This window comes from Anolis carolinensis, chromosome 5 (assembly GCF_035594765.1).
Source record: "Anolis carolinensis isolate JA03-04 chromosome 5, rAnoCar3.1.pri, whole genome shotgun sequence".
Taxonomy (NCBI): Eukaryota; Metazoa; Chordata; class Lepidosauria; order Squamata; family Dactyloidae; genus Anolis; species Anolis carolinensis.
Genome location: NC_085845.1, coordinates 29373506 through 29399269, shown reverse-complemented (window position 1 = coordinate 29399269; position 25764 = coordinate 29373506). Strand labels below are relative to the sequence as shown.

Sequence of the window (25764 nt, the reverse complement as noted above, 5' to 3'; positions counted from 1 at the left end):
TCTTCCTGGTCCCTGCCTTGATCAAACATTTACATAAATTTTGTAACCAAGTTGTCCAGACATGGAATTTCTCACTATCTTAACACACACTAACAGAACTTCAGAGGAATGAATAGCTGCAACATGAAAGATAGTTTGCTTTTGGAGGAATTAATGAGCACCCAGATTTTTTAAAAAAAATCTCAATGGCTCTTTTAATGAAATTAATTTTAACAAGCAAAATGAGTGATGGACAATTGTTGAATTCTGTTACCACAGGCAATTTCAAAACATGTATGGCTATATGCAGATCTGTCTCTTTTCACCACATGCATGGCTATCAATGTGTATGAATGTTGCCTTGTGAAAGGTTACTGTACAACAAGTTAACCAAAGCTGTAGTTTTAAAAAGTAGTGGGGAAAGTGCAGTGCATATGGTATATATGACTCTCCATGCCATTGTTAAAGCAAAAGGCATCCCAGTTTTTTTTAATAAATGTTCCAATTACTTCACTCAGTTTAAGACATTAGAATATGAGAGGCCTCAGGGGGGGACAATAACAGAATCAAGTAGAATAATACATTCTGGGGGTAATGTTCTCTGCATAACTGTAGAGGCCTCAGCATGGATGAATACAGTCTTGCAATAGGAGATGGTATCAGTTGGTATGATCTTGCTCCACTCCCACATGCATGGTGATTGAGTATATGGGGATTTTTCTTTATTACTTTAAGGGCGGGAATTCTGTGGTACTCCAGGTTCTCTTGGATTGTAGCTCCCATCAATCCCAGACATCATACCCTTGTTGCAGTAAGTATGCTTTTGAATAGACCCTTCACTAAATGAAGACTCAAATTGATATAAAAAATAATAAGTAAAAACTATAGAGCACTAAGGAAGGCTATCTGTAAAAGATACAAAACAAGGAAATCAGAAGTAAATGTCATTAACTATTAAACTATTAAAGGTTCAACAGAACAGCAATGTTTCCTCTAGCCTTCTACGAACCAATAAAAAGGAGGCTAACTCAATCTCCTTGTGGGTGGAGGTCAACAACTGGAGTAGTTAGATCAAAGGTCTTGTCTGGAGTTTCATGCCCCCACTCCCACAAATTGAATCTCACTAGTAAGTGAGACAAGTATCAAAATGACTGGTGCTAAACACAAATTTAAGGCAGTCTCAGGGCACTTCCAGACAGCTACAAAATGTGTGCCAAAGCGGGTTTACCGAGGTTATTCTGAATTAATTATTTTTTACCAGGGACACCTATGGTAAAAACCCAGACAGGTCCCACTTTTTGCTCCTGTCTGGATAGGCCCTCAGGCTGGATCTATACTTCCCAATATCCCAGGATCTGATCCCAGATTGTTTGCTTTGAACTGTATTATATGAGCCTACACTAGCAGATAATCTGGGATCAGACCCTGGGATAAAGGACAGCGTAGATTCAGCCTCACATGGGAGGAGGTGGTCCCTGGCTTGCATCTTAACATCTTTTATGATGAAGAAATATCTTTTAAAAAGAACAAAGGGATCTTACCACTTATATGACAAGACTTCTTGTCATTAGCCAATGTATAGCCTGGCATACAAGAGCACATATAGGATCCTGGAGTATTGATACAATTTTGACCACAGATGCCAACTCCACCTTCTAAACATTCATCAATATCTGAAAAACAATGGCTTATAGATCAGAGCACAGCAGGAGATCAAAGTCCAGAAATGTCTCCACACAGATCCAGTTTTGACATTGATGTCTTAACTATTTATTGCTTCCTTATCTTAATTCCTATAATTAAAATAGCATTAATCCTTGTGTAACATTTGGTCATCCACAGCACCCTGTATGGAATGGAAGTCACGAAAACTGATATTCAGTTTAAATAAAACAATTTACAGAAACCCAGCAACTACCCCTTCAGCATAATCTTGGATATGGTTGTTAGAGCAGAAACAGGAAAGAGTGCAAAACATTGTAGTTGGTAATTTCATAGTTGCAGAAGATGGAATTTCAGCAGGTGGTGCTTGTTACCTGATTGTGTGGCAAGCAACACCAACTGAAATTTAGTATTCTTTCAGTTAAATCTGTAATGTAAATAACCAACTACAATGTTATTCACTCTAGTTTGGGAGTAAACCCTATCTACTCAACATACTGAATGAAAGGTAGGCATTTTCAATAAAGCTAAACTATGTTGCAATGAATCTGTTGCACTTGTCTATTCATTGGTGTCATCTTAGAGGTTAGCTTTTTTGCTGAGTGCAATAGTACACAGTCTATTTATTGCATTTACAGATAGCCCTAGTCTTACAGGACTTGCTCATCGCCTGCTTACTTTTATGCCAAGTGTAAAGCAGCTGCCATCTTGCTGCAGCTGCTCTGGATATCCTGGCAACAACTTCTCTGCAGTGAGAACTTTCCCTATGTTAAATAAATCCTCTTAGGGAACACAAAGGCTGCCCACAGTGCTCTGACAGGCAAGGCTGAAAGGAAGAATGAGGTCTCAAAGACTTCTTTATACCATCCCAGCAGAGACAATCTTGAGAATGAGCAAAAACGATGAATCATCTCATTGAAATGCTAGCAGAAATGCCCAGTTCCCGTGTACACACACAAGCAACCTCATTTACCAGAGATCCCAAAAATGCCTCAATTATAGAAGGTAAAGCATTAGTATGCAAGGCAGGCAGACAGGCAGGACAACACTCTTGTATTGTGAACTGAAGCAAAGTCTGCCCTAATATATTTCCTCTTTTCCTTGCACTGTGAACTTTCTTGAATGCCCTCTAGGTCTAGTAGAGTGTGTTTAGGCATGTAGGGGTCTAATAATCTTGTTGTGTGCCTCCAAATTATTTCAAACTTAGGGAAAGCCTAAGGCTTTTGCCTTCCTCTGAGGCTGAGAGAGAGTGATTTGCCCAAGATCACCCAATGGGTTTTCATGGCTGACCAGGGATTCAAATCCTGGTCTCCAGAGTGAAGCACTACACCGTCTCTTATAACATCAGTGCACATTGTTTATATCTTTTGTGCCAGTGAGGTGTAATGGTTTGAATGTTAGATGAAAACTTTGGAAGACTGTGGTTGAAATTCCCCCCAGAAAAAGAGGAAAGCTTTTATCCATCGTTTCACTGGGGGGATGTTTGAATGTATCCCCATCTGAACAAATCCTGTCAGGATAGCCGTATGATAAGGGTGTTTTAGGGTTACCATAAATTACTTGAAGGCACACAACTACTGGAGAACTGGTGCAATAAATAGATATGGAATTATGTGCAATGACTATTGGAATGGCCCGGACTATGTTTGTGGATCATGTGATTAATTGTGAAGGTATTGTTTTAATTGTATTTTATAATTCCATTTTAAATGTTTATTTTATTGTACATTGTTTTTAAAGATATCAAATAGTTTCCTATGCGTAAAGCCGCCTTGAGTCCTCTTTGGGGTTGAGAAAAGCGGGGTAGAAGTGTCATCAATAAATAAATAATACTAATGCAAACCACCTTAGATGTAATACACAGTACTACTTAAGGTGATGGCTCATGCAAACATTGAGTCCAAAGTCCTAAATTATTTATCTGTGAAGCTCTAGTGGTTTGAGCCCTAAGTTACAAATCAGACATTAAACCTACTGGGTTATCTTGGGCATGTCACTCTCTCTCAGTCTTAGAGGAGAGCAATGGCAAATCTCTTCTGAACACATCTTACCAAGAAAACCCTGTGATCAATTCCCCTTATGGTCACTAGAAGTCAGAAACTACCTGAAGCACACAACAACGTCCACTGCAAAAAAAGGGTCATAAGAGACAGTAAACAGTGAAACAAAACTGTTTACATAGAATATGTTTCAAATGAATAAAATTTAAAAACCCTTTCCAATTCCAAAGTCATTTGCACACCTTTAGCTGTGAGGCTTCTGATAATGGAGGCCTTTAAAATGACAGATAAATATCATATGGCTTTATTGGTTGTCACTGGTTTCATTATACTTGCCAATTAAGACATTTTATCCATTCTGTTGGGTAGATGGGATTTGTTCCAGAACAAGAGTGCATAACACTGCAGCTGGGATCTATTATTACATCACTGATTGAGTTGATTTTCCATCTTATCAAAGGTGTCTACAAATTTTCCTTCTACTAAAGAGAGGACTTGGTACTTTTAATAATTACCCTTTCAAAACTACAGTTCCCAGAACCTTTTGGGAGAAGTAAGGACATTGAAATCGATAGCTACTAAAGTGTAATTATCACTAGGTGTTAATTCAGGTCATGAGACACAAGACACCTTCCATTAAATATTTCATTTTTAGTCAGAATTGAATTGTTATAAAGACCTCATTCAAATATTCTCATGCTTATATTTATTTATCCTTTCTATATATAAACATCAATATTGCCAATTTTCTTACCTGATCAGAAATCTAAAAAGAAATTCACCCACCTTTGCAAGATAAATTTTCTTTCCGGTATCCAATAGGACATGTTGTCCAGTGTTCTTGAGCTGACAGACTGATCAAACTTATTGTACCGACGACATGCCAAATAAATGTGAGAAAGAGAAACATTGTCTCAAGTAAATCCCCATGCACTGTTTTCTTCAACTGATTTCAGTCATCTTCAAGATAAGACCAAACAAACAAGTGGATCTGCAAGGTGCGCCTACCTAAAAAACAGCCGGCTGAGAAACATCTCCCTAGCTTTGCTCTCCTTGAGGTTCTCACTGTCAACAGCTTGTACCCTTGAATAAATCCTAGGGTGATCAATTCTGTATGCATGCACACACTCCTTGTCCTTTCTTTCTTTCTTTTTTTCTTTCTTTTTGAAGCCAAGTATGAAATGCCTGACCCTCTTGTTACAAATTTAACATGGCTTAACCCAAAGATCACATGCGCTGCTGCAGATTCCAAAGCTGAAACAAAATTGTAGAAGAAATGTGATGCTGTTGTTGTTGTTGAAAGGTATTAGTTGAAAAAGAAAAATGATCTTCTGTGAAATGTTTGAGAATTGTATGTTTAGCATAGGCAGGTAAGGCTGGAAAATATACTGGTAGGTCTCTTTTGAAGCACACTTTAGACAGACTCTCTCCTTTTCTTTCTATAGCTTGTTTCCCCCACCCACCCTTTCTTCCCTTTTTAGTGCCACTCCAGTGCAGCTACTCTTTGCACACAGAAAGTGAAGGACGCCAGCCAAAGTACAGCTAGGCACTCACACATTCATGCACACACATACTGAAAGACAAAAGAAACAATGATATAATTTAGAGTTTCCAAATTATCATTAGAATATAAACATCAGGCAAATAAGCCACTTTGATTACACTTTGATTGCTATTCTTTTTTAAGTAAGAGAAAACCATTCAAAATTTGCATCTCCATATATTACAGATTTTATGCAAAAGTCTTTTGAAGATGGATGTGCTGTTTTTTGTTGTTGTTATTGATATGTGATGAGGTTAGCCTGGGCTTCAATAGAATCATCACTTGTTTCTATAAGGCATTAGGGGGAGTACTGGATGGCCAATGATTCCATGTCAAGGAAAAAAAATGTCTGAATTAACAGTGAGAGGAGAGCATCATGGGGTTAGAATAGTTTCTGGAAGAAGCTTCTTAGGGTGCACCGACGCTGTTGAATTAATGCACTAACATCACTTTAAGTGCCATGGATCAATGCTCTTTAATCATGGGAATTTTCCAAGGTCTTTAGCCTTCTCTGCAAAAGAGTGCTGCTGCTTCACCAAGTTGCAAATTCCAGGATTCCATAGCATTGAGCCATGGTAGCTAAACTGATGTTAAACTGCATTAATTCTACAGTATAGATGCACCCTTAGTCTATAAAAGTCACCTTTAAAATGTCAAATCCCTCAGGTCATTAGCATCCTTCCACAAGTAGAAACTCCATTGATGCTTGACTAGTGTTCCAACCTAAAATGAAATTGCAGTGGAACAGAAATTACTCCTTATGGTCTCCTTGACTTTCAGATCTCAACATTGCAGAACTGAAAGGAAAGGCGAGTTATCTACTGGATTGAGTTCACACCTAAAAAGGTAGCTCTATAAACCGCTTCATCTGGGAGTGTTAAAGCAAATGCTTGTACAATGTCAGGTTGGCTATCCCAACATTCAGAATTAGACTAGAATGGCTCAATGTAACAGCTGATAATCTTGGCAGCACCAAAGAGATGTTCCAGCTGTAAGCATTGGAACCATTTCTAGAAATGTTGGATCAGTTCAGCATACAGTGACAAAACCTGATGGGCTCTTGGAAAATGAGGAGCATGAAATACTGATTAGAAGCTGCGTCACTCTCTCCTGTCCAGAGAACAAATGCATGAAATGATTTCCTTGGTATTTGTGTAGCTGTCCATAGCAATGTCTTATTTCTTCTATTACTGTATAGATTACAAGAGAAGCAAATTTTATCATTTCTGACAAGGTAATGCCCTTATTCCTTATATAAATAGCTCTAGCTGAAGAATGTGTCTTTGTGACGTAAAATGCCCAAATTTATTTTTGATGGATGCTATTGCATCACTAAATTACCCAATGAATGAAAAACCTGAGCTTCTGGTGCCACTTCTTATTAACAATTATTTTATTATTGTTCTCAGTTATTAATCTTTTAAGAAAATAAGTTGCAAGTTTAGTGTCCATCAGCTCAGATTAGATTGATTGCATTCATGGCTTGGACACAGATGTACCTCCCTTGATCCATACATGTAGATTCCACATTAATTCATGAGTAAACACAAATAATTAGAATTCCAAACACTCATGGATGATCCCTTGTTTTCCCTTTAACCTTCTGGCCATGGCTTTTGCCAAAGGCCTTCTTTGTTGCAGAACATTAATGTGAAGCGTCAGTCTGCCATATTTCTTGCTTAGAAGTCTCCGTTGGAATATATCAATACTTGCATTAATACTGCTATGCAGAGATGACTCTCATCACTCTGTACATGTGAGAAATGCAGAGTTGTCACTTGACATTTTTTAATAAATAGGCCAGACTATATTCTATGATTATGTTATATATTGGGGAATTGTATATAATAGATCAGTGGTTCTCAACCTGTGGGTCCCCAGGTGTTTTGGCCTACAACTCCCAGAAATCCTCACCAGTTTACCAGCTGTTAGGATTTCTGGGAGTTGAAGGCCAAAACATCTGGGGACCCACAGGTTGAAAACCACAGTAATAGATGAATGCAATGCATTCCAGGGCAAGTGAGTCCCACTTTTTTCAGTGGCTATTGCTACTCCAGGGACAATGGGCACACGATAGCAGTGTTTGGAGAGAAGTTTCCTAAGCCCTATAGTCAAAAAAATCTAAGTGGTGAATAAACCTTTTACGCTGTCTAAGCAATATTAAAGGCCTTTTCTTCATTGTACCCCACATTTTTGAAACCCATATAAATAGAAGAGAGGAAGAATGGGAGGGAGGGAAGGAGTGAGAAGAAACACCAACAACTAGCTACACCTTGTAGTTTGTCTTTCCAGATTTCTAATCATAACAGATGTATAGGCAGATAAGTATTTTCCAAAAGTCAAGAGTTTATAAGGAAGAAGACCAATACATAATCAGAAGACTCTCAGTTGTATGTGACATGATTTGATCTCCAAGAAAACTTTGAGGCAGCAGTGCTACATACCAGATAACGAAATATCACTGTGAAGAAAAGCAACCCAAAAGGCTCACCAGCATGGGACAAATGAGATGGGGCAGGTGTAAATGAACTTCATTGCATTCTCATGATGCATGAGGCCAAATCTTCCAAATAGGGACACTTGGAGGGCATGTTTATTTAGTTTGAAATACAACATTAACATATTATAAAATTAAGCATGTTAATATTTTTATAAAATTCGTAATGATGATAATGTGTCTTCAAAACATATTCATTGCATTCTGTTTAGGAATTTTCCCCACAAGGAAAAATTAAGTTGCCATTAATTTGGGGTAATTGGACTGAGTTCAAGAAATTTGTTCAAGCCTTAATCCATTTAGCTAAATTCCACCAATTTCAGTGAAACTAAATTGTGACCAGATTAGTCTAGCACCATCCCTTCATTTCAGTACTTATTGACTGCATATGACAACTTTGCATTGTACGATGTTTAATAGCATTCCACAATCTGATCCATGTTTGTATCATCTAACATCTTGGCCATAATCCAAAATAGTATTAAGTCATTAATCCTACACTCATTTAAGTAGATTGTTCCATGACAGATTGCACCTTTTCTTTCTCCCCAAATATTCAAGCATGGCTGTCTAGCATTTTGATTTCAAATGGGGAAAACATAAATACGGAATTTAAAAATCTATTCTCCTATATTTAGGATATATAAAAACCAACAATGAATAGCAATCAATAAGAATGAGGAACATGCTTTACACAAAATATTTTGCTTAAACAACAAACAGGAAATTAATAAAAAAAGACAATATAAATGAGTCAGATGCTTCAAAAATAATAAAAGTCACAAAAGGTTAGATGGTTAAGAGGCATCTTTCCTCCCTTCATGTGTTCTACCACAGACTTCTGATAGAAATGTTCTGTGTGTTGATACTCATGTTTCATAACTGGCAGCAGACTATTAGACGCAAGTCTATCATCACTCTTCTGAGTCCTCCCACTCATCATCTTCGGCTGATTCACTGAATATCCATAGTCAGCAGAAATATTCCGACCTTGAACCTTCACTCTTGAAGGTCATCTGAGAATCCATACTCGACCTAGAGCAAAGAAGCAGTCTTTCCGATTCTTCGGTATTCCTTCGAGCCCAGAGCTCTCCAGCTGCCCCTACCGAACGTGGTTTAAGGGAAAGTGTTTCAAATTTGACATACGTCTCTTTCTCCAGGTCAGCTTCCCGGGTAGATTTTGGTTTCCTGTGAAGCATTAAGACTTTATACAGTAAAAAAAATATGAGGGGTAGAACAACTGCACAGGCTATGCCACTGGCCACAAGCAAAAAGGAAATCTGAGAATCCTCTTCCATAGTTATTCCATCCGTAGAGAAAATGATGCATTGGTCTTTTGTGGGAGGAATTCCTTTGGGACAGACACAGGCCATGTATTGGGTACCAGGTTCCAAACCATCTATTGTGACTTTATTTTTAGTTGGATCTGTGCTCAGAGGCAGCATGTCTTTCTCCCCATACTTTGAGTACAACACAGTCAGAGCAGGACTTGTGGCATTGACTGTTTTCCACATTAAGGTCACTCTTTCTTGGGTTTCAGGAATTACTCGAAGGTTTTTTACTGGAAGGTTTGGCTCTCCCCCGGTTGCTGTGCTGATTGATGTGTCCCCATCTTTCTTACTAATATCACCTGGCTGCTTTTTGTTTCCATTGGAAATTGCCTTAGAATTCTTCTTTCCTTCAGGCACGGTCTTGGGTTGCTTTTTCCCATCAGTCCTTTCGGTGGTCGAGCTTTCAGTGGTATTGCTTTCAGTGGCAGCCAATGTTGTTAAAAAAGTGGTGGTTGTGGTCACAGTTGTAGGAGAAAAAGTGGTTGTATTCCAGGACTCTTGTTTGATATCTTCTTGTGTGGTGGTGTTCTGCTGGTCACCTCCAGTTTTCTTCCCATATTTTTGAGGAGACACAGTTGTGGTGATAACCCCAACAACGGTGACACTAACATAAGCTTCCGACATTCCAGCCAGGTTTTTGGCCTTACACCGGTAGTCACCTGCATCCTTGTAGGAAATGCCTGTCAAACTGAGGATAGACCATCTTACACCATCTCCTGGACTTTCTTGGATCACTAGAAAAGAATTAAATGCATGTAAGGATGGTTATCGCAGCTCAGAGGAGCAGTGATCATACTCCATTTCTCATAATTTGAACAAACAGTTCAGACCAAAAGTATCTTTTTAGTAGTGCTCCAACATTTAGTCAGCCAATGGTTAGATTGATCGATTACAGTTATAATAAAGTAGATTTTAATTTTAATGTAATTTTTCAGAGAGACAAAAATATTAGGTATACATATTAAGTATTCTCATTTATTTTAAACACCTGTCTAATATACAATACTATCAAAAATATTTGACCAACAGTAAGAAGAAAACCAAGAAGTTGAGCATTAAAAAATAGATTGGAGAATATTCCTTTTAAACATAAAACCCAGTACTAGAGGCACATATGACATGGTAAGAATATGGGAAGTTTTGCTACACCACAAAAAAGAACAGCAGTTCAGCAAACAGGGGAAATCATTGCCTTTATGTCAATTGCATCATTCCATTATCAATTTTAACTATTTATTCATCAAATGTAACTCCTGCAGGTCTTTCAAGGCTGAATTGGACCTCTCTTTATCCTCCCCCATCTGACTCCTTTTCATCATGTGATGTAGATTATGCTGAGCTGCACCAACTGGCCCAAGGTTACCTCGAAATCCTTACGGCTGAGTTCAAATTTGGGCCTGAATCTTCCTAGCTCTAGGAATCCAAAGATCAGTCTACTAGTAGTACTTGTCAATATTCATGTGTTCAAACGATCTATCCATTCTAGCTCCTTTTCTGCAGAGGTAGGATACATGTACATTTCACAAATTTCCTTTTTTATGCACTTAGGGTTGAGTGCAAAATTCAATGAACTATAACTTCCACATTATTTGGTACAGAGAGAGATTGCCCCCCTCAAATATAAGACACACGATGTTATACCACTGGACACTACGGTAGCATCACATTTTCCTTAAACTTTAATCCAGTCTCTGCAAAAGGCTGCCCTGGATATGCTTCCTGCAGTGCTGCCCAGTTTAGTCCACCCCATATCCTTCATCACCAGTGCTTCCTCAGATAGAGCTAAATGCTGCCCTCTGAGAGCTGCCGCTTTCATTCATATCACTATATTTTCCTAGATTTTTCCCAAAACTAAAGTAAAAGTGCAACTAAACTTTCATACAAGAAATCTTTGCATGACATGAGCAGGAGAGGAACTCATTAATAGATTTTTTTTTCAGATAGAAAAAATAATTGCTTTTAAAATCATCTCCCCCCGCCCCCCGAAAAAAAACCCACTGCAGAGTGATAATGTCATGCAGTAAGCCACCAGTGGCGAAGTGCGTTAAAGTGCTGAGCTGCTGAACTTTCAGCTCCCGGGATTTGAACAGGTTCAAATCCCGGGAGCGGCTTGAACGCCCGCTGTTAACTCCAGCTCCTGCTAACCTAGCAGTTCGAAAACATGCAAATGTGAGTAGATCAATAGGTACCGCTCTGGCGGGAAGATAACGGCCCTCCATGCAGTCATGCTGGCCACATGACCTTGGAGTTGTCTACGGACAACGCCGGCTCTTCGGCTTAGAAATGAAGATGAGCACCAACCTCTAAAGTCAGACATGACTGGACTTAACGTCAGGGGAAACCTTTACCTTTAAGCCACCACTGAAGGCAATATTACCCTGATGCAGTTCTGCTTTACCTGCATCATGCAATAAGGCCTCTAGTATTGGTCCACTACTATATTCAGTAGATTGCACTTGGTCTCTGCATTTGGCCATCATCTGTTACAAAGCAGAGGATCAATGTGGTCTACTAGTTATTATGAAAATAATGATAATAATAATCATCATCATCATCCCACTTTTATCACAACTGAGCAGCAAACTGGTTACAACAGTAGACGTGGGTTGCCTCTTTTCAGATTGACACCACTTAAACTGCTCAATGCTATGGAATCATATGAGTTGTAGCTTTACAAGATCTATCACCTTCGCTACCAAAGTACTGGTGATTCACCAAACTAAAGCTCCCAGGATTCCATAGCATTGAGCCATCACAGTTTAAAGCGGCATCAAATTGCATTAATTCTATAGTGTAGATGCAGCTGAAGCCAGGCAGTAATCTCAAGAGCTTTTGAGAATAGAGAAATAAAAAGAAATACCTGTATAGTTTACTGGAAGGTTGTCTGACCTAATCCAGGTGAGTTGTGGGGTGGGATAGCCTGTGGCATCACAGCGTAGGAGAACGTTGCTCCCCAGGGGTGAGGTGATTTTTGTGGCCGATGTCATGACCGATGGTTTCAAACACTGTTCCAGCTCTGCTCTTTGAAATAGGATCCCAGCCAGGCTCTCAGGCCCACTGCAAACCACAAAGGGGTCCAGAAGTATAACAGAGGTATCCACAATTTTGGAAAATTCAATAAGCTTTGAAATTCGACAGTCACAATACCATGGATTGTCCTGCAAACCTTCAAACAAAAAAAAATTAGTGAACTCACAGTCTTGATAGCAATGTAATTATGCAATTAGATCAGGATAGCACAATTTGCCCGTATATGTTTCAGCATCCACAGTCATCTTCAGGTTGCAGAAGGCCATTTGTCAGAATATTTAACAAGTCGGACAATATTAGTTTGCCAATGACTAATTATGTTGCAAAGATCGTTTTCCCAACAGTCCACTGATTTATATTTGTTAGCAATTAGCCAGCCAGCTGCTAATTGCTTTCTTCTGCTTTTATTTCATGACTTGTCATAACTGTGAGGAGGGTAGATTGAAAATTCTACAAAAATCTCATTTACGACATGTCTACCTTTTTAGCAGAGCATGGAAAAAATACCTTTAACAAACAATGATCTTTATTAAGTGTATGCCTTCAAGTTTCTTGATGACTTACGGTGACCCTGTGAATTTTATAATTTTTTAGACATGGAATATTCAGATATGGCTTTGCCTGTTCTTTCCTCTAAAATATAGCCTATAGTGCCTGATATTCACTGGCAGTCTCCCATCCAAGTAGTAACCAGAGCTGATCCTGCTTAGTTTCCAAGATCAGGCGGAATCTAGTGGCTTCAGGGTATTTAGGCCCTATAAGCTGTTATTTAAGTGAAACATGTGCATGACAAAAATGGGAAATATAAGAGAAATTTTAAAAATGCATTGTTCATGTAGTCATTTTGATTTGGGAAATAAATAAAATTGCCTATTTAGAGTTTGAGGCAATGTTTTACTCTGCTTGTGTTTATGGTGATAACAACATGGTACTAACATTATTATTATTATTTTATTATGACACAGCAAACAAGATAGATATGCTGGATTTCGTATCACAAAATCACAAGTCGAACACTTTCCAAGTGTCTAAGACTGTGTGATGTATTTTCGGATGATGTGCGCAGATCCCAGTAGGGTAGCCTTTTGCAGTCGGCAAATCGTAATTTTGTCAATGTCTATTGTTTCCAAATGCCAGCTGAGATCTTTTGGCACGGCACCCAGTGTACCCATCACCACCGGGACCACCTGCACTGGTTTCTGCCAGAGTCTTTGAAGTTATTATTATTATTATTATTATTATTATTATTATTATTATGATAATAAGACATGGCTTAGAATGAGGTGTTACCATCAATCCCTCGGTGTAATTTCCCATGTGCCCTCTCTCCTTCCCCCATCACCTAGGGGCATCAGGATAAGGCGCATTAGTGCCCTTTCCCCACCCCCATCAGACAGAGGGAAAGGGCCAAAAATACAGGTAGCTTCATCAGAGCTACCCAAAAGACACCTTACCTCCTGTTGTTGCTGAGGAAGCATCTTGCAATGCTTCCTCGCTACTTTGGTGATCTATGGAGTGGGGCCACGGCCAGTGTCATGTGATGCCACTCGGCAGGCCCCGTTGCCAAAGAGGAGCATAGAAGCCAAAAAAACCCAGTGTGATGAAGTGATGAGTCCCCTAGGTGATTCTATGGTAAGTTTCTGCAGGAAGTTATCACAGGCGATCCAGCAAATTCATAGAAATGATACCTCTCAAGGAATTTTCTAGGTCATGCTGTGAGGTTCTATGGCAGTGGTTCTCAAGCTAAGGTCTCCAGATGTTTTTGGCCTACAACTTATTTGGAACACAGATATCTATAACTAAGATACACGAGGTATTATTGTTATTGTTATTTTTGAAACATCAATTATGTTATCACACGACAGGTCTATTGTTTATATACAAAATATACAGGTACAACTTATCTCTATGCTGAACAAATGTCTGTACTCATATAGATTTTAAATGTGAGATATTTGGTGTCACTTATGATCCATCAAGATACTTTTAACTTTTTAAATCATCAGACATATTCTGTCAATGTATTGGATTGTTGTGTTTATTTAAATGAGATTAATGTCTCACATTTAAAATCTATATAAATACAGAAATTTGTTCAGGATAGAAATAAGTTGTACCTGTATATTTTGTATATAAACAATAGACCTGTCATGTGATAACATAATTGATGTTTCAAAAATAACAATAACATAATATCTCGTGTATCTTAGTTTGGCCTACAACTCCCAGAAATCCCAGCCAGTTTACCAGCTGTTAAGATTTCTGGGAGTAGCATCCAGTAGAAGTGGTTCATTTCATTAGCATTTGCTATTATCCATGGTTTCCTATTTCTGCAGTAAATTCTGGAACTTATCTCCCACGGATATGGGGGTTGTGCTGTACAAAAATAGTTCGTACTCAGCAAAAGGGAGAAGATAAGCTCAAAGCAAACTGCTACAGCCTCTCCTAACTTGTCTGTTCTTCCTCTTTAAGAACTTTTGCTATCTTGGCCCCATTATAACATTGCTTAACCACATCTGTCCCAGTTTTCATCTGTGAATATTGCACACAGTAACAACAAACATGATTGCTAAAGTTGACACAGGATCATAGGAAAGGATTCTGTACCACTCTTCATCAACTAGCCATGGTGAAGGACATCTGAAGAGGTGGCATAACATCCAAGGTAATTGTGAAATGTAGATTGATAGGGTCTGTTACTATTTCAAGAAAGCCCCCAGCCAGAATGACAGGAGGAGGATGCTATAGCCAGGAAAGTTACCTGGCCTTGAATCTCCAGATTTCATGGGTCATCCACATGTGAGAGATGATGGTACAAATTTCTCCAGTTTTGATTAGCTGGGCACCAGTCAAGAGAAGGGGGCTATGGGAACATTTCCAGCTCTGCTAGGAGAACAGCAGCTTGCTAAAGCATGCACGTCTTGGTTGATTTGTTGCTGCAGGCTTGCAAAAACTATGTAAGTAATTTATATATTTAATTAGTTAGCTTCCAAAAATCACCCTTGTTCTACCTTCTGCCTAGGAGCAAGTAAGTGATTTAAATACTAATCTTGTCTCTCCAGGTAATTGAGAACAAAGAATTACCTTATTTCACTTTGATCTGGGAACAGTTTTTTTAATTAAGATTTTTATCTTAATTTCCAAAGTGAGAAAATATGTTCCCTGTGTTTCTTAATTAGCAGCAGTGAGCAATTGAAGGTAGTACTTAATAGATAACACTTTAAAATATCATCAGAGGTTGTTTCTTCATCTCAGGTTTTGTTCCAGAAACCTAATGTACTCAGAACAATCCAGAATGTTGATAATTCAATAAAATTAGTCTCTAATTTCTGCGGCCATTGCATACCAGTTTAGTAGTGCAGAAATAGTGCAAATAACTGTACCTGTTGAAAAAGTCTATGTTCCATAAAAGCTGGTGCCAAATAAAATTAATTAGTCTTTATTGCACCACAACACTTTAGGTGTGTGTGTGTGTGTGCACGCAAAAAGCACATTTTAATATGCTCAAGTTTACAGTTATACACAATCACAGTCCTGGGTTTGCAAGACCAGAGCAATAACAAGGTGAGGTCTTTTATTCTTAACATCTCCATAAGGCAAAGTCAACTTGGCAACAGATAACAACAAACGTGTAAAAACATTATTGCTGAGAAGAAACCTAATATTGAAGATTAGAATATTATTAAATATTATGAAGATTGGGAGCAGTTGCTTGTGAGAAGCCATGATTAAAAAAAAAGAAGAAGAATCATGCCCTAGGAGAAATCAGAAGTACATGCAGGAGTCTTATGGAACATCTTCTGCTAAAAGTATCTTTAAAACACGGGTCTCCAAACCCAGCCCCCGCCCTAAACTTTAGACTTACGGTCACCCTAAGTCTGAAATGACTTGAAGGCACACAACAACAAGAATTTTAATTAATTTGACTAACTCATCAGCCAAAAGCTGGCCCACACTTCCCATTGAAATGCTGGGAGGTTGCTGCACACAGTAACATCCTATGGAAACGTACTGGCAGCACATGGGGTACAGACCCAAAATGAGTAAGAATGTCAGCTCTGGCCTTGTCTTACTCAACTGCTGAGTACACCTGTCCTGTCTGGCACAAGTATATCCATGCAAAGCAGGTGAACATAACACTGAATGAAACATGCAGAATAATCACAGGATGCCTTAAACCTACACCTGTTAATAAACTCTACAAGCTAGCTGGTATTGCCCCCCCCCCCCATGTGCGACGGGAAGTTGCTGCTAGCTGTGAGAGAAATAAGGTTTAACACTGTGAAAGCCATCCACTGCATGACTATCAGCCTCCTCCCAGTAGAATCAAATCAAGGAAAAGCTTCATGAGAACTACCACTCCTCTCAATGTTCCTCCAGCAACAGCAAGAGTATCCTTCTGGGCAGCTAAACCAGGCAATCCCAACTGGATGACCCCCATGAGGGCCTGACCTAATCCAAGAATAGGCAACTTAGAAGTCCCTGAACAGACTCAGAAGCAGAGTGGGTAGATCAAAAGACAACCTGGCAAGATGGCCCTACGTGGAGGAATCCTCCACCTTGTGTGACTGTGGAGCAGAACAAACAACTCCACGTATGTATGCTTGCCCACAATGTCCTGCCTCATGTACGAAGGAAGAGTTGTTTAAAGCTACAGACAATGTGGTTGCTGTTGCCCACATTTGGTCTAAAACTATTTAGCTGTTTGTGATTCCTTTCTTTTATCACTTTTAAACTTATTTATTGTGCAGTGCTTTTGAAACAAAATAAAAAATAAAAACTGGGAAGTTTATGTTGGTTAAAATTGTACTTCATTTTAACTATTATATTATTCTTTCATGGTTTTTTACACTACAAATAAGATATGTGCATTGCGCATAGGAATGAGTTCATGTTTTTTCAAGCTGAGGGAGATGAACCGGCCCTCTACTTAAAAAGTGGAGGACCCCTGCCTTAAAGGGTTTGCAGTTATGTGATGCTTAAGAAAGAGCACCCTCTAGTGAGCTTTTATTGGTACTACCTAGGACCTCTGTGAAGAGTTAACCCACTTTCAAAACCTGGCAGTTTTGTCCAAGTACTTGATCTTGGTTTTAGTGTTAAGGTAACCAAAAAGCATAGTTTTGACACATAAGAGAGGAATGAGGGAACACCAGGGTTTACATTTTTATAAAACCTCTAAAGGGGTGAAGTGGGTGACTCAGTTTTCTCTGTGTAAATAATGTTGACTTTTGCAAGTGAGGGAATGGAAAACCAGAACGAATATCCTGGAAAAGAATGTGACTGATTTACTTAGTGGGTGAAGCTACCAATAAGCATGCTCTACACACCATTCATACCTTCCAAAATTTCACAGATGAAAATTGGGACATGGTTAGTTAAGCAACATTAAAGCATGGCTACAATGGAAAACATTAATAAGGAAGAACAGATAAGCTAGGAGAGGCTGCAGCAACTGGATTTTACCTAAGTCTTCTAGCAACGGCAAGAAGATTTAGATAAATCCCCCCCTTTCTTTCTTCTCCATGTAAAGTTTACAAAGTACAAACTATTCAGAACTCAGTTTGCAGTAATAGAAATAAACTGAGGACAAAGGAGGAATGTGGGAGGAGGAGGGAAAAAAAAGACATTTTAAAAGCAGCCAAAAATGCATTAAGCAGGACTGTGCCTGTCAAATCAGGACAGTTGGAAAGTAGGTTGTTGCATGTTACACTTAAGCATTTAAAGTCCAAAGTCCATAGCTTTGTGCCAGTTTTCTCCCTCATTCTGAACAATGGCCTGGGTTCTAGTCTCCAAAGAGCCATGAAAAGTTAATGGGTCATTCAATCATTCCCACCTTGATCTACCTTGCAGGGTGGTTGCAAGGATAACGTTGAAAGCAAGAGTGGCCACATATGTAGCATTGAGCTCGGGAGCAAAGGAAAGATAGCAGTGAAACTACTAATAAGTGAATAAATAAATCACCGAAACGTGTACCAGCTCATGTAACAAGTAAGCTGCTTAGTGGTAACATGTGAGTGTAAGACACGTCTCCAGCAGGATCCTAGTCAGGACTTGGGTATACGAGAAGTCAGCCTATCAAGCCATACTGGAATGGCACATGCCCACCTATCCAGGGATCACTAGATCAGCATGGGCACTACAGTCCATCTAGAGAAGCACTGACTAAAACCATCCTAATAGATTTTAAGATATAGCGTCTCACACTTTCCTGTTTAGTTTTTAAATTCCCAGAGTATGGGAAAGCTACTTCATGAGGTTTCAAGTTCCACAATCCCCAATAGAATAGATATGCAGTAGTCAAAAAAGGCACTTTTTTCTCAAAGGAGGACTTGTCTGCACTGATCAAAACAAGGTACTTAAAATGTTTTCTGTCTTACTTGATTGATCAAAACAAGGCACTTAAAATGTCTTCTGCCTTACCTAATATGACCCTCTGGGTTACAGATTCTGTATTTCTGTTCCGTGCTGTTTCTGAAAAAGGAAGCCAGATGTCCATGAGGTCTGAGGGCAAGGAAGTTAGCTTGTTGCTAGAAACATCCAGGTAAGTGAGATTCCTCAAGTATTTGCCAGCCTCAGCTGGAATGCTGGTCACTTTATTGTTATGCAAGTCAAGAGTTCGAAGGTTTGGCATCTCAGCCAAAGATTCCCAGGGAAAACTCGAAAGCAAATTGCCATCCAGGCGCAGTTCATGTAGCTGCTTTAAATTATAAAAGCTGCTGGTGTCGATGGTTGCTACAGAGTTATAGGTGAGCCATAGATATCTCAGATCCACCAAGTAGTAAAAGGCTTCTGTTGGGATCTTTCGTATAACAGTCTTTTCTATCCGGAGTTTGACGGTGTCCACTGGAACATTTACAGGGATTTCAAACATGTCTGGATCATTACACAGCACAGACCTAAACCACAAAGAAAGTGAGATAGTTGATCATAAAGAGGCTTTTTGATAGTGCATACTAAATGTTTGTTAAGTTTTACTAATGTCAAAATCATTAAGTGCCAAAACATCCAGATAGTGTTAATGGTTTCATGCACAGCAAACAAAGCTACAAGAGTTTGAACAGATTCTTTGCACATACATAAAAGCTCACTTAATAGTGTTGAATCTTCTTATGAGCTGCTTTGAGTCTCTTTATAGAGAGAAAAAGCTGGCTATAATAATAATAATAATAATAATAATAATAATAATAATAATAATAATAATAGAGTGGTGCACTTGGGTTTTGCAATAATTATGCATAATCCCATTTTTTAAACTACCATCACAAACAGTACATGGTTAAAATGCTACTACAATCTGTAGTGGTGGCTGCCAATTTGGACAGTTTTAAATGGGGATTAGACAAATTCATGAAGGATAAGACTAGCAGTGGCTACTGGTCCTAATGGCCATATATCATCTCTGGTATCAGGGGCACTTCTCAGTACAGCTTTATTTTATTTATTTATTTATAGCATTTATATTCTACCCTTCTCACCCCACAGGGGACTTAGGGCGGAGCACAACATATATGGCAGTACTCCATGCCGGGACATAAAACAATTTTATTTATTTATTTATTTATTTATTTATTTATTTATTTATTTCCATCATTTCTATGCCGCCCTTCTCACCCGAAGGGACTCAGGGCGGCTCACAATCTGGCAAAATTCAATGCCGGTACACAGTACAAAAATAAAACATAAGCAATTATAGATATACACAATTATATACACAAACATTAAAATCACTTATATCTACAAATCAGTTTTTTAAACCAACTCAGGACACCATACTGGCTCTGGTCAGAGGAGTAGGTTTCCTGCTTTTGCCTCATTGCACTGAAGTGGTGTTGTCCTACTTCAGGATTAACAGTAGTACAATATGGTATGAAATAGTCACAGGAGATAAAACAACCCAGAGCTGACAGATTTCAAGGCCTAGCCTTGAGTCTTCAGTTTCTGTATGTGATCTCTGTTCTGCTCTGCTTTGCACCCACTTGACTACAAACAAATAGGCTAGATTAAATGTCAGAAGAAATCATCTCTTCATTTCACCCTGATCTGGCATAGACACTTTAGCATACAGGAAAATACTACGTGACCTGTGTGTGTGTTGAGTGTGCACATGCATATGTGCACACATTTGAATAACAAACCATGAGCTACTGTGATTGAAGCTCAATGCTTAATGGCCTTAGCTTAGGAGGTATTATTGAGTCTCAGGTTTTGGCCCAGAAACATCAGGGCCTTGCAGAATCCTGAACTGGCAATCCTGATCTCAGCACTATTTCAGAAGCTTGGACTAGATGGCCCACATAGTCTCTTCTAACTATATGATTCTATGATTTACTTGGACAGACATCTCAAATAACTAAGAAAACATCTTGTTATCAAAGGTAGAAAGTTAATATTTTAAGGAGGAGGCCTAGATATCCATAATTAGGAAATTAAGCTTGCATGGAAAAGACATGGATAATATATTTCTATCTTACAGATGAATACACCTCTCGCTGTATTGTTTTAAATAAGGCATCTGCTTCCACAGACACAGGGAGCTTGGAAGGATCAAGAGCAAGATAATCCAGCCTCTTGCTCAAAGAGAAAAAACATCTGTTTGTCAGCCCTCTCAATGAAACTTTAATTGTGAGGAATTATGTAATGCCAGCAATGCATCTATACAAACAGAAAGATTTTGATTCAATTTACTGTAAAGGGTAAAAACAAATTCCTGTGTATCAATCCCATGTATACCCTCCCCAAAGTTAAGGAATAAAATACACTTCGTGGTTGTACATTTTCCAGGCTGTATGGCCATGTTCCAGAATTATTCTCTCCTGACGTTTCACCCACACCTGTGGCAGGCATCCTCAGAGGTTGTGAGGTATGGAGAAACTAAACAAGGAAGGTTTATATATCTGTGGAAAGTCCAGGGTGAGAGAAGAACTCTTATCAGTTGGAGGCCAGTGTGAATGTTGTAATTAATCACCTTAATTAGCATTGAATAGCTTCATCTCCTGGCTTCTTCCTGCCTGGGGGCATCCTTTGTTCAGAGTCATTAGTTGCCCCTGATTGATTCATGTCTGGAACTCCTCTGTTTTCAGAGTGTTGCTTCTTATTTAAGCCTTCGACAACAAAACACACTTCTATAGACATTTTCCCTTGGCAAGACGTGTGTGGAAACAGGGGTTGCCATAATGGTTGAATGGGCAAAAAAAAAATTCCAGTGTAATAAAACATTCTTCCTCACCATTAAGTGGATTGCTATCATATGGAAGTAAAACTAAGACCAGTGTACATTTCACATGTTTTTACACAAATGTTGGCCTATGCCTAAAGCTAGACTGAACAACTTCCAGATTTTAGCGCCATTCATGGAACCTTGGAGGGATGCGCTGTCACCACCCATCATGCCTACACAGCACATTTAATATTTTCTTTTCCAAAGCCTTTTTATGATCCCCAAATGGTTCCCTATGCTGGGGTGCATCTATGTTATATAATTAATGCAGTTTGATACCACTTCCATAATACAATGCCTTCAACACTACTACCATAACTCAACTCAGTGCTATGGAATTATAGGAGTTTTACAAGGTCTTTAACCTTCTCTGCCAAGGAATATGGGTATCTTACCTAACTGTAACTCTCATGATTCCATAGTGTTGAGCCACATGGTATGAAACTGCAATAATTCTATAGTATAGGTGCACCTCTGCTTACTGGGTGCCCCAAAATGGCTTTGAGGCACAGGGACCTTTGAGGAACAAGGTCCACACTTTTCTCACTTCTAGTCAACGGACTTTTATTTATTATCTGCACTGATAATGTTAAGTTCATTTTTATCTCATAGCATAATTACCTTAGTCTCAAACTGGTAAAATCCAAAGATATAGTCATATTAGTCTGGAATATCAGAATGTTCTTTTGCCTGGTAGACAAGATTCTGCCCCATCCTCTCCCATTCCCACTGAGTATGTAGCTTTGGGAAAGATGCATATGAAGTAGTGAGAAGAAAAGAGGACAGCTGCCTAGCTAGCCAGTTCAATCAACTCAGGCAATCAATGATGATTGTTTGGATTCTGAAAAACCAGGTTTAAATCCCTACTTAACCATAGAAACCTACTGGGTGACCTTAGTAAAGTCACACTGTGTCAGACTCAGAGGAAGCCCATTACATCTGAAAAACTTTAGTTTTTTCAAAAGAAACATTTTAAAACATTTGTATCCAACTGAGTTGGTTTGGTATTTTATATCCTCAGCCCAGCTAGAGCATTTGAAAAGATCACACAGAGACTTAGGACATTGTTGCATGTGGCCTGTAGCATGGCTTTGATGCTCCCCAGGCATGAACAGAAGAACTTCACATAATGTTGTTGTGAAATCACTCCCAACCTATCTTCAACTTATGCTCCAGCAGTTTGAAAATAAGCAGTTGCAAATTTCTTTCAGCCTGTGCAAACTTCCTTCTTGAGCAGTGGTTCTCAACCTGGGGTTCCCAGATGTTTTTGGCCTACAACTCCCAGAAATCCCGGACAGTTTACCAGCTGCTAGGATTTCTGGGAGTTGAAGGCCAAAAACATCTGGGGACCCCAGGTTGTGAACCACTGCTCTTGGGGAATATAGAAAACAGAGAAATGCTTGTACAGTAGAGTCTCACTTATCCAACATAAATGGGCCAGCAGAACGTTGGATAAGCGAATATGTTAGATAATAAGGAGGAATTAAGGAAAAACCTATTAAACATCAAATTAGGTTATAATTTTACAAATTAAGTACCAAAACATCATGTTATACAACAAATTTGACAGAAAAAGTAGTTCAATACGCGGTAATGCTATGTAGTAATTACTGTATTTATGAATTTATCACCAAAATATCACAATGTATTGAAAACATTGACTACAAAAATGCGTTGGATAATCCAGAACATTGGATAAGTGAGACTCTACTGTAATTTCAAAATATATCTTTCCTTTTTATTATTATTTTGCATTATTGGTTTTGCAAAACAGCCAGATGCTGCAAAGTCCCACTCTAAGCAATGTTGCAAAACCACAATCTCATGCAATTTTGAAAAATAATTTGAAAGGGGGGATGGATGAAGAGGGGCAATGCATGGATTGGGAAGAGACAGGCGCCGGCAGCTCTGGAAACCTAAAGGTCTTCAAGCACTTGGGGAAAGGATTGGTGCGATAAGAAGAGCGGCTATCCTGACATGCTCCAGCTCAAAGCAAGACACCGTCTGCAACTCCACGACCCATTTTTAGAGCCCTGTGAGGTAAGGTCCTTATTAATCAATCCTCTGCTCTGAAATAAGTTCTATGTTGAGTGTTGCTTAATGTCAGCTATGTATGTGTTCAAGGAACTGCACTCTACTTTTGCAATAGGGAATCTGTTCTCAAATTAGATACAGAGTTTGTGCCCGATTATGGACTCATAACAATAATGGGAGGAGGAAGTTATTGATTCAGTCTCTCTCTCCCCCCCCCCAAATTATTGGGGGAAATCAGATGAAGATGACTATATAGGAAAAGAATCAATGCAGTAAACTATCCAAATGTGGTATTTGTTCAAGGCATTTCTTCTTCCTCGAGAATGGGACAGATTCTGTCTGTGCAATAAAGCAGATTGGGTCTTTCCATGCCTTCTCTCTGATCTTTCCAGCAATAAGCCATACCCTTTCTCACTCTATACATCCAACCTCTTGGCTTCTCCAACACATGTGATGTGAATATATGTGCATGTGTGCCTTTAGGTCACCTGCTGACTTATGGTGACTCCATGAATTTCATAGGGTTTTGTAAGACAAGAAATACCCAGAAAGTTATTTTGCCAGTTCCTTCTCATTCCATTTAATCTACATTAAATGGACAATGACTTCCACGGCCTAAAATAGGCCTAAAGCTTGGGTTTTAAATAACACAATATGTACTAAGGCAGAATGCATATACCAGATCTTCATTTTGACTTCAAACAAAGAAGTAAATTTCATTAACCAATCCAGCCTAAGCATTGTTCATGGTTGTGCTGTGGTGATTGGACAAAGGGATGCCCAAATACGTAAGAAAACCAAAGGACTCAGAAATTCTCCTCTAAATTCCTCCAATTCTCTCCTCTAATTCTCCAGGGCCCTTTCACATATTTTACGGTTATAGAAAGATTGTACAATCATGCAATGATTCTACCTAAACTGTTATGGCTGCATTGTGTGGCATCCAGGGGTTAGCACTTTAGGGACGCACTAGAGCTCTCCGGCACTGGATCACTTTTGATCTTGGAAGCTAAGCAAAGGGAGACTGCCAGGGAATGCTGGCTACTGTAGGCTTCAATCAGAGGACGACAATGGCAAACTAGCTTTCAATTCTCATTTCCTAAATAAACCCTACGAAATTCAGTCAACAAGCAACTTGGAAAAAAGATTCTTTACTTTAAAATTGCAAATCCTGCTATTCCATGGAGTGGATTAAGGTGGAATCATAATGCTATATCTGCATAATGTAAAAGGCTCCTCAGTTTATACTTGCTTTCAGTCAATTAGTTGATCAAAAGGAAGAGATGGCTAATAAAAATTATGGGTAGAAGCAACTTAACTTTTTGGGACACTATTCCTTAAGCAGCAAAAATGACAGCTCACATACTACATATGCACATCTATCTGCAAGCATGAAGGAATCCTAATATTTCAGAGGAAGAAATTAGATTCATAAGGGGAAGCTAATGGGATCAAAACATCTTCCACCTCAGAACAGCCAAATAAGAATAGGCATGATCACTGGGCACAGACTGTTGGTGGACTGTTATGGGAGTGGGTTTGCTTAAAGACCTGGTAAAAGAACTTGATTCAGAATGGAGCGTCTCATTAAAAAGCATGGTGTGCCAACATACTGTTGCCAGTTCCACTTGCCTTTTCTTGTTGTCTAGTTACACTTTTCTGCAGAATCATTAAATGTAAGTAAATGGCACCTCCGCAGCTAAGTGCTTTTAAAAAGCTCTTTCCAAAATATGTGTGTGCACATGCTTTCAAATCACCTGTTAACTCATAGGGACCGTAATGGGTTTCATGGGGTTTTCTTAGGCAAGGATTACTCAGAGGTGGTCTTGTCAGTTCCTTTCTCTGAAATAGTGCTGACAATACCTGGTATTACTTTAGTGGTTTCTCATCCAAGTACTAACCAGAGCTGAATTGGATGAAAATGCCAGGAATATTTCTTCAGGGAAGTATCTAGCTTCTACCTCCTAATTGCCACATGCAATCCAATTAGATCAGATTTCATGGCCACCTACCTCGTCTGTTCATGTACTTCATTATAAGAGTGCTGCGAACTACCGTATTCAAATTCTTCCACTTATATTGCAATGCAGCAAGAAATGAATAAAATGCCATAGATTCCCCCCCTCCCCATGTTGGCATTGGAGGTTATTTTAAATTTAATCAGTTGTTTTCCTATGAATCTATGAGATCTGAAAGAAAATATAAACCTACCTTGTTCCACTGCCATCGCTTCTGCCATGGTAAATGCAAGTGCATTGAGAAGGACAAAAACTCTCCACTTCTTCAAAAAAGCTCATCACGATGCAGATGGCAGCAATCAGATACATGACTTTCTTGCAAGACAATTGATACATCTAAAATCTATGACTTTATTTCCATGCACTTACCCTCTGTGCTATGGTTGTGAATGTAGGTACCCCTTAGTAAAAGAAGATTACGCTGGATTAGCTAAGATCTGCATTTACTTAACC

At 39.0% G+C, this 25764-nt stretch overlaps 2 protein-coding genes and 1 long non-coding RNA gene across 6 annotated transcripts in view; 1 reads left to right on the top strand and 2 right to left on the bottom strand.

The window, feature by feature from the left end:
* The window catches only part of egf (epidermal growth factor), a 54727-nt gene extending 49623 nt beyond the window's left edge, over positions 1–5104 (bottom strand). For 2 of the 4 annotated variants that reach the window (XM_008112110.3, XM_008112109.3), the window contains exons 1-2: positions 4428–5099; positions 1521–1652 (exon numbers count right to left, since the gene is read on the bottom strand). In XM_008112110.3, the coding sequence (XP_008110317.2) occupies positions 1521–1652; positions 4428–4551 (256 nt within the window). In that variant the 5' untranslated portion in view covers positions 4552–5099. Of the gene's footprint in view, positions 1–1520; positions 1653–4427 lie in introns of all 4 variants that reach the window. The other 2 variants (XR_010006867.1, XM_008112108.3) reach the window with 2 other exon arrangements.
* A 2406-nt stretch (positions 5105–7510) lies between these two features.
* Positions 7511–25725, bottom strand: lrit3 (leucine rich repeat, Ig-like and transmembrane domains 3). The gene is made up of 4 exons (XM_062983014.1): positions 25505–25725; positions 18463–18938; positions 11873–12178; positions 7511–9746 (listed from the first exon to the last, which is right to left on the bottom strand). Exons 1-4 carry the CDS (start codon positions 25645–25647, stop codon positions 8653–8655), a joined length of 2019 nt encoding a protein of 672 aa, XP_062839084.1. The 5' UTR covers positions 25648–25725; the 3' UTR covers positions 7511–8652.
* LOC103279052 (uncharacterized) lies at positions 14277–20922 on the top strand. The gene is made up of 3 exons (XR_506520.3): positions 14277–14707; positions 18487–18583; positions 20516–20922. It is a non-coding gene; the product is annotated as an uncharacterized LOC103279052 (long non-coding RNA).
* Positions 25726–25764: the final 39 nt, after the last annotated feature.

Coding starts and splice junctions, on each gene's coding strand:
- lrit3 (XM_062983014.1), bottom strand. CDS start 25,647: ATGTATCAATTGTCTTGCAAGAAAGTCATGTATCTGATTGCTGCCATC. Junction 18,939..25,504: donor AGCGATGGCAGTGGAACAAG/GTAGGTTTATAT, acceptor TTTGTGGTTTAG/GTCTGTGCTGTGTAATGATC. Junction 9,747..11,872: donor CCTTCCAGTAAACTATACAG/GTATTTCTTTTT, acceptor ATTCTTTTCTAG/TGATCCAAGAAAGTCCAGGA.